This window comes from Lupinus angustifolius, unplaced genomic scaffold, assembly GCF_001865875.1.
Source record: "Lupinus angustifolius cultivar Tanjil unplaced genomic scaffold, LupAngTanjil_v1.0 Scaffold_2_2, whole genome shotgun sequence".
NCBI classification, from domain to species: Eukaryota; Viridiplantae; Streptophyta; class Magnoliopsida; order Fabales; family Fabaceae; genus Lupinus; species Lupinus angustifolius.
Window position 1 is genome coordinate 21,498 of NW_017716413.1, and position 13,288 is coordinate 34,785.

The following is a 13,288-nucleotide window of genomic DNA, read 5'->3' on the forward strand; positions in this document are numbered from 1 at the left end:
TATGAGTTGGTGATCCAACAATCTCATTTCTCAAATATGTCCAAGCCCATTTTAAAGTGAGATTATTTTGTATTGAAAATATAGTAAAAGTTGAAAGAAAGTCAAATTTAAGGTACTAAAAAGCAGAATAAATTAAGCTTTTTTGACTAACATGTTCAAAATGCATAACATTCAAAATTAACTTTATACAAAAATAAATATTACATTTCGCCTTCAAACTCAAAACCATGTTTAATATAATTACCTATTTAACACAAACCAAAGAAGAAGACAAAAAAAAGAGTAAGATACCAACTACAAGACAAATTATGTATGATGTTAGCACATATACTAAAAGATACTCAAACAAATTCACACACTTTAGTAAATAACATAAGAAGCATATAAAACAAATAAAAAGAGTTACTATATCACCATGAATTGAAGAAAAGAAGCAAAATAATAATAATAACACCCGAAAGACATGATTAATTATTCTATGTGTCCGGAGACTGTCTACAAGCTCGTTTTAAAAGAGACAAGTTATTGAATTTTGTTCGTTAAGTTAATGCGGTATACTCACTTAAAATTTTATGGGCATTTGTAGACACAGACTAAACAGGCCGAGCGGTCCATTTTATTATCTCTATTTGTGACTGTCCCTCCAAATACACGAATCGAAAACTCGACATTCAAAATCTAAAGATACTTACATCACTAGATGAATATTTTTTTAATATTTAATTAAAGAGAAAAGAGGAAATCCAGGCGGCCTTGTTTTCACCACCCGGACGAAATGAGTGTTTGACCCTTGAGCTGTTCCAACCTTCATTAATTCCCTCTTCTCTCTTAATCAAAAGTGGTTCCGCCACCTCAATATGCTGCCGCCGGAGCTGCAGCCTCGTTCATTCCGCCCTCACATCTCCACCTCCACCAGCGCCCCCTCCTTCTCCTCCTCCTCCTCCGCAAACCCTAATTCCACCACCTCTTTCCGATTCCAATCCAATGACTCTACCAACAACAACAACATCAACATCAACTCCTCTTCTTCCAGATCTACTGAAACCACTCGCATCCCTCATTCCTTCTCTTACAACTCCCGCATCGCCATCGCTCTTATCCCCTCCGCCCTATTCCTCCTTGACCTCGGCGGCGCCACCCTACTCTCCCTCCTCCTCATCGGTCTCATGATCTCTTACATCCTCGATTCTCTCAACTTCAAACCAGCTTCATTCATCTCTATTCATCTCTCTCTCATCTTCTCTCAACTCACTCTCTTCTACACTTTCTTCACCTCTTCCCCTTTCCCTCACTCTCTCTCTCTCTCCTCTCTCGCTTCTCTCCTCTGTGGGGTCCACACTTTTCTTATTGCTATTTGGTCCTCTCTTCAATTCAAATTCGTTATCATCCAAAACCCTACCGTCGTTCTCGCACTCGAACGACTCCTCTTCGCCACCGTCCCCATCGCCGCCTCCTCCGTCTTCACATGGGCCACTATCTCCGCCGTCGGAATTAATAACTCTGCTTACTATCTATTAACCTTCAATTGCATCTTCTATTGGATCTTTTCCATTCCTAGGGTTTCGTCTTTCAAATCCAAGCATCAAGTTCGTTACCACGGTGGTGAGATTCCTCATGAGACATTTATCCTTGGACCGCTTGAGAGTTGCGTCCATACTCTCTACTTGCTCTTCGTTCCTCTTGTATTTCACATTGCCTCGCATTACGCAGTCGTTTTCTCATCTGCGGCGTCGTTTTGCGACTTGGTGCTTTTGTTCTTCGTGCCGTTTTTGTTTCAGCTTTATGCTTCTACGCGTGGTGCGTTGTGGTGGGTGACCAAGAACGAGAATCAGGTGCGGAGTATTCGTGTGGTGAATGGTGCGGTGGCGTTGGTTTTGGTGGTTGTGGCATTGGAGGTGAGGGTGGTATTTCATTCGTTCGGGAGGTATATTCAGGTGCCGCCGCCGTTGAATTATGTATTGGTAAGTGTTACTATGCTTGGTGGGGCTGTGGCGGGTGGTGCTTATGCTATGGGGATGGTTTCGGATGCTCTTAGCTCCGTCGCTTTCACTACTTCAGCTATTGTCGTTAGTTCAGCAGGTGCCGTTGTTGTTGGATTTCCTGTACTGGTAGGCAGTTTCAGACTTTAATCATGTAATTGATTTTCCTATAGATATGATTTATGATAAGGCATTGTGGTGTTGTATAATCCATGTAGTCATTGTTGATGTAAGCAGTGTCCGACTTATTTTAGTGTGCTTCATATGGTGAACATTGCTTCACCATGGATTAAGTATTATTTGCAACTTTGGATAGCTCTTTGTATAATAGGAAGATGGAACTATGTTCAACATGATTTTTCTACCTGGTTTTTCTGGCATAATTTATGGTAGAGTTAATTGAATGATTCTGTTTTAGTTTTCATAGATGACTATATGCGCTTATAAGCAGTCTCATACTTATATGTAAATGATTGATCCATGTAGCCGACCCCACCTAATGGAAAATTGATTTTGTTGTTGTAAGCAGCCTCAAACTTATTGTACGGTTGTACCGTGTTTTATGATAACTGGTTCACTACTATTGCTTGAATGATGATCAATTGTTATTTCCAATTTTGTGTAACTCTTTCATAACTGGGAGACAGAGGAAATATGCTCAGGATGATTTCCAATCCTGCTTTTTGTAGCATTAGTTATGGTAGGTCTATTTGAGTAGTTATGCTTTAGATAGCATTTGATGTATGGATGAAACATTGTACATGTATGAATCAACACCCAAGTATCCATTAATTTCCGCTTCCTTTTTGTTTTTACATCTTGCAATTTTGTACCTTTGGCCACTATTCCTGATTTTCTCTAGTGATTCCAGATATGGTAGTTCGTTCTTGTATTTCCTCCCTTAATGGTTAACAAGTCTCCACGAAAGAGCTAGGTAATAGGTCGTGATTGAATCCATGCAAGAATTGAAGGGGATGTGTGAATCGGAAATATGATGTATTTTATGCAAATAGTTTAGTCAGATGGCAGCGGTGCAAAAAAATTCAATTAAAAAATGAGTAGTTTATGCATTAGACAAGTGCAAGTGTATGTCTTCTTTGGTGGGTGATTATAAAATTGCTTGTTCTGGTGGTTAAATATATTTTAGTATGCTATTATTGAGTTACAATTTCCTTTGGTTTGCAGTTCCTTCCTCTACCTGCAGTTGCTGGCTTCTATTTGGCTCGATTTTTTGAAAAGAAGAGTCTAATATCATACTTTGCTTTTGTTATTCTTGGGAGCTTGATGGTTACATGGTTTGTGCTGCACAACTTCTGGGATTTAAATATTTGGATGGCAGGCATGTCCCTTAAATCTTTTTGCAAACTCATAATAGCTAATGCTGTCCTGGCTATGGCTATTCCTGGTTTAGCTCTTCTACCTTCGAAGTTAAACTTTTTATCTGAGGTCAGTTTGATAGGCCATGCTTTACTCTTATGCCACATTGAGAACCGGTTTTTCAGTTACTCCAGCATTTATTATTATGGATTTGAGGATGAGGTGATGTATCCTAGCTATATGGTTGTAATGACAACTTTATTGGGTTTGGCTTTGGTGAGAAGGCTGTCTGCAGATCATCGAATTGGAGGAAAGACAGTTTGGGTTTTGACTTGCCTCTATTCTTCAAAGCTAGCCGTGTTGTTTATTGCATCAAAGTCTGTTGTATGGGTTTCAGCTGTTCTCTTGTTAGCTGTTTCTCCTCCATTGCTTCTTTACAGGTAATTGTTGGGTCAGTCTTTGAATATTATTGTCTGTTTGAATGGTTCCTAACCTGCATTATCTTATTGTCAGCCTCATTGTATAGTGTTTTTGTTGGGTGTTGTAGGGAGAGATCAAAAACAGCTTCTAGTAAGATGAAACCATGGCAAGGTTATACACATGCCTTTGTGGTTGCTTTATCTGTATGGTTTTGCCGTGAAACAATTTTTGAAGCCCTCCAGTGGTGGAATGGAAGGTCTCCGTCAGATGGTTTAATTTTGGGCTTCTGCATACTTTTGACCGGGTTGGCTTGTATTCCAATTGTTGCTCTTCATTTCTCTCATGTTTTGGTATGTATTACTATCTAATCTACCATCTAGCTCCTTTTTTTAAAAGCTTCAGGTACCATACCCATTATAGAGTTTTGGGCAGTCACATGCTTCAAAACCAAATCGTAATTATTTATGATTTATGTTATGCATGATGGGGCAACCCATCATATCTTCCTTGTTCATGCATACTAGTAAAGATTGATCAGAAGTTTTTTTCTTTTCTCTGCAGCCTGCCAAAAGATGTCTAGTGCTGGTTGTGGCAACTGGTCTACTTTTTATTTTGATGCAGCCACCTCTTCCTTTGTCGCTGGGTTACCAGTCGGACCTAATCAAGAATGCCCGTCACTCTGCTGATGATATCTCAATTTATGGCTACATGGCTGGGAATCCTACTTGGCCTTCTTGGTTGCTTATTCTTGCAATTTTGCTCACTCTAGCATCTATTACGTCTATCATACCTATCAAATACATTGTTGAATTAAGGACATTCTACTCCATTGCTATGGGGGTTGCTGTTGGTATATACATATCTGCTGAGTACTTCCTCTTGCCATGGGTTCTGCATGTTCTCATTGTGGTCACTATGGTTTGTGCCTCTGTTTTTGTTGTCTTCACTCATATGCCGTCCGCTTCAAGCCCAAAGCTTTTACCATGGGTATTTGCTCTTGTTGTGGCTCTCTTTCCAGTTACTTATCTTCTGGAGGGCCAACTGAGAATAAAAAATATTCTCGAAGATAGCGAGATTGGAAATTTGGGTGAGGAAGAGAAGAAGCTTACAACACTGCTAGCAATCGAGGGTGCCAGGACATCTCTTCTTGGTTTGTATGCAGCAATCTTTATGCTTATAGCCTTGGAGATAAAATATAAACTTGCTTTAATTTTGCGGGAAAAGGCTATTGATATCGGCGGAGCTAGACAAAATCATTCTGGTCAAAGTGCATCTGCTAGTTTCCTGCCGAGGATGAGATTCATGCAGCATCGTCGGGCTTCTACTGTTCCATCCTTTACAATCAAGAGGATGGCTGCTGATGGAGCCTGGATGCCTGCTGTCGGCAATGTTGCCACCATATTGTGCTTTGCTATATGCCTGGTCTTGAATTTCAACCTCACAGGTGGCTCTAATCGCGCAATATTTTTCCTGGCCCCTATCTTGCTGCTGCTCAATCAAGATTCGGATTTCTTTGCCGGCTTCGGTGACAGACACAGATATTTCCCTGTGGCTGTTGTCATCTCGGCTTACTTTGTTTTGACTGCCCTCTACGACATATGGGAAGATGTTTGGCAAGGTAACAGTGGTGCATGGGGCCTTCAAATTGGTGGGCCAGATTGGATTTATGTGGTAAAGAACTTGGCACTCCTCATTCTTACTTTTCCAAGTCATATACTTTTCAACAGGTATGTATTGAGCTACACAAAGCAGACTGACTCACCACCATGGATAACCTTGCCTCTTAATCTGCTTCCTATTGCATGTACAGATGTTCTCAAGATTAGGATATTGGGTATATTAGGAGTTATATATTCCTTGGCTCAATATCTAATTACTAGGCAACAATACATATCTGGCCTAAAATACATTTAAATGATCACATACTCTAACGATATGTTTTTGTCAAGTTAGGTTTTGAGGATGCTTGTGCTTGTCTTGCCAAAAATTGTATACTGAGGATTATGGTAAAATGTATTGTTTTTGTTATTGATAGTAGTTGTTTAGACCATAGTGAAAAACATTAATCAATCTTCATGAATCATTGTTTGGTTAGTTATTAGTGAGTAGTTCAATGCATCGGTATGACCGTCTTTGAGAGATTGATTTGATGATATTCGACAGTGTCTCGATAAGGAAACACAGAAAGAAGAAGAGCACCAATCTGCAAATTACTATCTTATTTCAAAGTGTCTTGTTTGTGTCTAAGGAAAAATTGACATGTTTGAAACATTTCATTTTTATTAAGAATAAAAGCGACCGAATACAAAGATAGTGGTTAAAGAATTAAATAAGTATTGGGATTAAAATTAGAGTTATCCATAATTTAGAATTCAAGAACCTACTTAAACCTAACAAGTTATTTCAATACTAATTATCTTAAGTTTGGGTGGACTTGTCTCGTGTAAAAGTGATCAATATTTTCGATATCCTTAGAAATTATCAATTCTTCTCTACCAACACTCGTCTTATTTGTTATGGTTTTGCTATACAATAGATACCAAACACATAAAGGAAAAGATGTATAGCAAAAGATCATGGAAGAAGTGATATACAACTAGATATTAAATGGTAACCTATAAGTTTAATATCTATTATCTATAGCACAAAATAAGTGGCCACAAATCCTAAGCATGTTTTTGACTGCAAGACCAATTGACATTGAAGCACAAGATGAGGTAAGCATAACAATTAGCATGATAAAGGGTGCTTTTCATTCATTGGAATGTCAATGGGTAGTTTATGTCACGTTTACCATTAATCATAGTTAATAAACATAACATTTTTAATCTAACAAAATGTCACAATAACATATGTTGACAAAACTATAAACTATATTTTCATCATCATTCTTAATCTAAGCAACTCCTACATTCATAGAAGGTTTTGACTTTGGTATCCTTAGACTTAGCTTAGATGGTATATGTCATACAAAAAATAAAATACTTTTTTTTTGAAAATAATCATTGCTAAGACTTATAGAGATTTGAATATGTAAAATTGGATTTTTTTTGTACTACTAAGAGTAGTATCCTTCACATTTTTTCGAGTAAAGAACTAATCTGATTCGGGGTTGCCCCTCCTAACAAATGTTACTCACAGAAATTGAACCATCAACCTAAGAGATCTAGTGAGGCCTTATACCACTAGAGGCAATCATGTCCTAGCCACATCCACAATATGTGGGGCTAACTCTCTCAGCAGATATTTTTCTCATCCACAAGACTCGAACCAAGATTTTGCTTAAGGAGAATCAAATATGTATCATTGAAGGTAAATTTGGATTTAACATCAATTGCATGCCCTTCTTATTATAGGAATGAATAAAAAATGTAATTAGTGTAAGGAAATAAAGAAAATAAGTAAATTAGTGTAAGGAAATAAAGAAAACAAGTAAAATACTGTAAGGATTTGACTATATTACCCTTAACTTGTTTGGTTTTGTCTCTATAAATTGCACCACCTTTCTGGCTTGAAACTCAATACTAAAAAATGGCTTCCATTTCCAAAATTTCAACACCAATCCCATTATCTGCTTCCTTATCACAATCACTTGGCCCAAAAAAGTGCTTTTTCATCTCTTTTCAACCTTCCATCAATTCCAAAACATACCATCTCTCTTCTTCACTCACACTCCTTCACCCTCATCCTGTTAAAACCTCTCTCCGGTAACATCACCATTGACCCATTTTACGTCATTTATAATTATAATTCATAACAAAGTGCCATGTTCATCGTTAGTATCGAAGAGAGTTGCAACTTTTTACACTAACATGACATGCTACTTTTATGTTGTATTCAACTTCATAGCCTTGTTCTGTCTTTTAACTGTCAAAATATTCCACAATGTTTGTGTCATGTCATAGCTGTCATTCCTAGTTGTTGTGTTCATAAATACTTGTGTTATTACAAATTTATACATGTTACCATATTATTGTCTAAGGCTGCCCGTTGCATGAGGCCATTCGGTCTGGTGATGGTAGATGTATCCGATCTTACCGTTCTGCTAAGACTCACATCTATATTATCGTCCACGTGTATAGTTAAAAAGTCATAATTTTTTTAAAATTGGTAGCCTGTAAGGTATAGATATTATGAAATTCAGTTTATGGGTATATTGCCCCAGATAGACTCAATTGTTCACTCTGAACCCAAATCTGTAGTAACAATATGCTTGTTGTAGACTCTGAAGAATTTTGTTATTAATTGATACATATGAGGCTTGTTTTTTGTTTCCAAGATAGCTCTATTATCAGACTTGCTTTGTTCCATATTTTTGTGTTCTTGGTTATTGTTTCTCATTGTATTTTTGGTTGTTGGGTTTGTAGTTCTTGAGGTTTTCTTATACTCTTGCACATTTACTATTTTGGTCTCTCTAAATAAATTCCTTTTTATTCATAAAAGAATCCTTGATGCTATTGCTTTCTCTTACTATGACTGTGTTCCTGCAGAATTAGATGCTCTCAATCTGATGGAAATGGAATTGCTGCAAAGAGGACAGTACTTCATGATCTTTATGAGAAAGAAGGGCAGAGCCCATGGTATGATAATCTTTGCCGACCAGTCACGGATCTGCTTCCTCTTATTGCGAGTGGTGTCCGAGGTGTCACTAGCAATCCTGCGGTAATAACATATATTCTTCATTTTTTGTTTTCAATGTGTGAAGATACATTATCCATTTATCCTGCATAATGATGCAAAAAGCAGTACAAATTTCATTTTCCTTACACTCAATTGTAGCTTGTTGCTTTCTTTGTTATCAGATATTACTACTCTAATTGGTTTTCTATGCCTATGATTGCAGATCTTTCAGAAAGCTATATCATCTTCAAATGCTTACAATGACCAGTTCAGGTACCATTGAAATCTCTTACTAAGACTGAAATTTCTTCTTGCAAATATTAATAGCATTGTGGTCGACTAAATCATGCAAACTGATCGTGCTTGTCTATTTGTGGCTGCCATCATAAAACATTTTTAGCATAGTAAACTCCCCTAATATATGTTGCCTCTTGGTTCCTACTTTTTAATAGGAGCGGCGGTTCTTTACTTTCTTAAGTATACTGTTCTGTTTGTTGTGGTGCTTATATTCCAGCGAGTCCAATGGATACTGTTATAACAATGAAAATATGTTTTTTAGCCTTAAATCATATGCTGCTCTTTGCGGTTTTGGTTTAAAATTGTGATGTAGGTGAAAGAGTCTAGAGACAATAGACATATTCTACCAAGGAATAGAGAGGGGTTGAGATAATAGCGAGTTAACACTGCCAAAGGCTGGTTCTTCTGGTGTAAGAAAGGCAAGAAAGAAGAAAAAATTTCTTGACAATTTCGGGTTTAATACTCAAGTAAAAGACTTGCCATACAAGTTCTGAGGTTTAGCTTCTATAGTACAAGTTAAGAGCTTTTAGATTTCATGACCTTCTAGCATAAGAACTCCAGTTATTGAACTACAATTTCCTAGGCTCAACTTATCAAAGTGCAAATTACTAGAAACTTATGCTTGTAGACTAACCCAAACCAATTAAGGCATACATGTACTTATTCCTACTTCAGTATTATGTGGAGTCTTAACTTTAGACCAGAGTTTAAGACTCCTCCTATGTGCTTATGAGACCCTCTAAATTTGCTTGCCCACTCCCCTTGCACCATGTCTTTCGGGTGGTACTTTTGAGGAGTCTGAAATTGAGCTGTAAAGTCTGTAGAGTCCGAAGTCGAGTTTTAATGATAGAAATGTTTATGTAGCAGTTTCTGATAAAAATTCTCTCACAAATCCTCGGGCCTTACAACTAAGACATAAAACTGTTACTTATCATAAATCCAACCTAGAATACTACCCATAACCTAAAAATACGACGATTAATTAAAATATGTTGAAATCAAAAAAATCTGCTACTAAATATTTCTGTTTCCACTGCTCCGGCTTCAAATTGCACCATGGCTGTAGTTATTTCCTTCTGTGCTCGTATACTATAGCTAAAGATAAATGGTCCTATTATGCAGAGAACTTGTGCAAGCAGGGAAAGATATTGAAAGTGCATATTGGGAACTAGTAGTGAAGGACATTCAAGATGCTAGCAAACTCTTTGAACCAATCTATGATCAAACAGACGGTGCTGATGGCTATGTTTCTGTCGAAGTATCTCCCAGGCTCGCTGATGATACTGAGGGAACAGTAGAAGCTGCAAAATGGCTTCATAAAGTTGTTTCACGTCCCAACGTGTACATAAAGATTCCAGCTACAGCTCCATGTGTCCCTTCAATTAAGGAAGTAATTGCAAATGGGATAAGTGTGAATGTGACTGTAAGTTTCTCTTTCATCACTACATTCTTTCATGTAATCTACAAATTCAAGAAGTTAATATCATATAGTGTTATGGTATGCTATTCTTGGTTAGGTCGTTAGTTACTTCATAAGTAATCCCGGACATTAACACCACGATAATTGATTGTACTGTTACTTTACGCTCATACTGGTTAGAACTTAAAATCAGGCAAATTCCAGAATGAAGTTGAAAAGCTCAGTCTTCAGTTGTCGTGATGAGTGTAATCTGATTTGATCTCCTTTACTTTTTGTCTGGAGTCTAAATACATGTTTCTTGTATTTTGCATCCTCAGCTTATATTCTCTATCGCAAGATACGAAGCTGTAATTGATGCTTACTTGGATGGTCTTGAGGCATCTGGCCTAGATGATCTCTCCAGAGTCACAAGTGTCGCGTCTTTCTTTGTCAGTCGAGTGGACACTCTTATTGACAATTTGCTCGAGAAAATTGGCACCCCGGAGGCCCTTAATCTACGCGGGAAGGTAACTGCTTACTTCATACCAATTATTTCCTATGGATTTATTATTTACCCGTGAATGTCAAATATGCTCATGTCATGCCGCGTTGAATCGGTTAGGCAGCAGTAGTCCAAGCAGCTCTGGCATACCAACTTTACCAAAAGAAATTCTCCGGTCCAAGGTGGGAGGCTCTGGTTAAAAAAGGAGCCAAGAAGCAAAGGCTCCTCTGGGCTTCAACCAGTGTCAAGAACCCTGCCTATCCTGACACCTTATATGTTGCTCCTCTTATTGGACCTGACACTGTAAGCCACTGTATTTTTTCGTATTATATCTGTGCCGAATACTGTTAGTTATAATGGAGTTGATCCGAAGCCAAATAAGTCAATAGTGTTGGATTTAGAGGCCATTTGTTTAGGATTATTTCTAAACAAACTAATTCTTTTAGAGAACAAGTCACTTGTAAGATATTGCCATTAATCAGAATCTCAAAATAATCAGATTATTTTGAGAAACTACTTTGAGTAGCTTCTGATTAACAAGTGGTGCTTAATTGATACTTTTTTATCATAACCAAATACAAAAAGTTTTTCCTTTGCACAACAATCTATAAAAAGCAATCCAAAAATTACCTTTTAGATCGTGTTTTTTATTTATAACCAAATACAAATAGCTTAAACAAACAGGCCGTTATGTTGTGTTTGGTAAACAACTTAGTTAAGTGCTTATTCAATAAGCTGTTTTGTAAATTGAGAGCTTATTTTCATTAGCTTCCCTAATAAGCTTTTTGGAATAAGCTACAAAAGGTTTATAGGAAGGCCATAAGCTATTTTCATAAACCTAAGTCAGTTTTTTTCTTTGAACTGAAGTTATCTTTGTTGTATTTGTATCTCAAAGGTATCAACCATGCCGGACCAAGCCCTTGAGGCGTTCATCGATCACGGTACTGTGTCGAGGACAATAGATTCAAACGCATCCGAAGCCGAAGGGATATACAATGCTCTACAGAAATTGGGCATTGACTGGAAATTTGTTGGTGACCAACTTGAAGTTGAAGGAGTGGATTCATTTAAGAAGAGTTTCGATAGTCTCTTGGATACCTTGCAAGAGAAGGCAAATTCTCTTAAGTTGGTTAGCCTTTGAAGTATGAAGTGCATGGTTTGTAATTTATTATTTGATTTTTGGATTAATAAAGGCAGTGATTGTGGATTGTATACTGCTGTATATGTGTTTAATGGAATCATTTAGATGCTAATGATATACATTATACATTGGGAATTTTCGATATCGGATAAAGCATTTTGTTTCTTTTTCACAGGTATAGTTATGAGACTAACCTTCAGATAAATGAGTGTTTTGTTATGATATTTCATTTTACATTTTATCTTGTTTTGTATAACACTTCCTTCTCCCGAGTCCGACTCAATTGGAAGCTTAAGAATTTGAGTTAGGATTGTTTTAGAATGCAAATCTTCAACCTAAAAACATGGTTACAATAGTTTTGTGAAAAATATATTGCCATTTTTGAAATACCTATTTTAATAAGCCATGCTAGCTTGATTCACAAATCTCAAGTGTTCCACACAAATAATAAGTAGTACGTAGTATTCTATTAATTATTTGAGGAGAATACAATGACAACAAACATAAACTATTGAATTAAATAAACAAATACTTTATAAAAATTAAAGAAATAAACAAATACATTAATAGAGGATGTATATATATTATCCCTTCTACTTGTTTCCATTCACCTTCATTAATGCTTCTTATTCCAATATTGCTACTTCTTAGACATAAATCATTCTGCAACATATTCACAAAGATAAATATATTAAGACAACAAATAATAAAATGCATCACAAAAACACACTACGCCTCACAACAATTAATAAAATCAACACAAAAAAGGTTCACGTGAATTTTGAAAAAAAAATCTCCATAATTTAAATAATTTTAACAAAGAATAATAATATTCATAAGGTGTGTGATTTAAATGTGTAAGGGTTGTTTAAGCTCTTCATCCCTAAAAGTTCAACATGTTTTGGTTTTAGTCTACTCTAGTAGTTTTTTGAAATGTGACCGATCCTTAAATTTTGAAAAGTTTTGGTTGTGATCTTTGTCGTTATAGAATCTTAGTTAAGTGTGATGTGGCTACTTTTGATTTTAGGAGAAAATAGAGTCTCATATTAATTGAACATCACAAAGAAAAAGTGTACATATAGTCATATACTCAAGTCATGCTAAGCCATTGCTAAATATATGTTCTTAATACCCTCAAGCAATCGAACCCGTTTAGATAGTTAAGCCATATTAATGCCTAAAACTGTTGCCGAAAAATTTAAAATCGAACCTTTGATCATTTAGTATGATTTTTTAACTGTAACCTATGGTTATGGTTCTTACAGGCAACAACACCAACATGGTACCCTTTGGGGTGTTTGTGGTCTATATAGATAACAACGAAAAAGTGTGAAGGTGTTTTCGTAGGCAAAAAATGTAGTGATATAAAATCTATCATACCTGTGACATAATTAAAAAAACATGGTAAGAATGCTAAGAAATCATTTTCTTTTCCTTGCAAAGGCCTGTTGTATTGTTGGTAATGAAGTTCCGGAGGTTGTGGAGTTAGGGGCCTGAGGTTGAGGGGATGGCCTTGTTGTAGGAGCAAGTGCCCTTTGAATTAGATTTTGTTGAGAATCACTCATTGTTGTTCAATTTGGTATATGTTTTGTTGTATGGAAAAGTGGTCTTGT

The 13,288-nt window shown here is 36.6% G+C and overlaps 2 protein-coding genes and 1 long non-coding RNA gene across 4 annotated transcripts; 2 read left to right on the forward strand and 1 right to left on the reverse strand.

The window, feature by feature from the left end:
• Positions 1–754: 754 nt before the first annotated feature.
• Positions 755–5,796, forward strand: LOC109337120. Of its 2 annotated transcripts, XM_019574015.1 has the most exons (5): positions 755–944; positions 1,029–2,108; positions 3,165–3,736; positions 3,844–4,066; positions 4,278–5,796. In XM_019574015.1, the coding sequence occupies exons 1-5, from the start codon at positions 858–860 to the stop codon at positions 5,628–5,630; spliced, it is 3,315 nt and encodes a 1,104-aa protein (XP_019429560.1). In that variant the 5' UTR covers positions 755–857; the 3' UTR covers positions 5,631–5,796. The 2 variants fall into 2 exon arrangements, with proteins under 2 accessions (XP_019429560.1, XP_019429559.1); XM_019574014.1 differs by having other exon boundaries at positions 755–2,108.
• Positions 5,797–7,247: 1,451 nt separating this feature from the next.
• On the forward strand, positions 7,248–11,698 carry LOC109337122 (transaldolase). The gene is made up of 7 exons (XM_019574017.1): positions 7,248–7,423; positions 8,207–8,378; positions 8,560–8,609; positions 9,756–10,056; positions 10,371–10,559; positions 10,655–10,837; positions 11,430–11,698. The coding sequence occupies exons 1-7, from the start codon at positions 7,248–7,250 to the stop codon at positions 11,673–11,675; spliced, it is 1,317 nt and encodes a 438-aa protein (XP_019429562.1). The 3' UTR covers positions 11,676–11,698.
• A 577-nt stretch (positions 11,699–12,275) lies between these two features.
• LOC109337126 lies at positions 12,276–13,288 on the reverse strand. Its single transcript, XR_002106403.1, has 2 exons — positions 13,056–13,288; positions 12,276–12,338 (listed from the first exon to the last, which is right to left on the reverse strand). It is a non-coding gene; the product is annotated as an uncharacterized LOC109337126 (long non-coding RNA).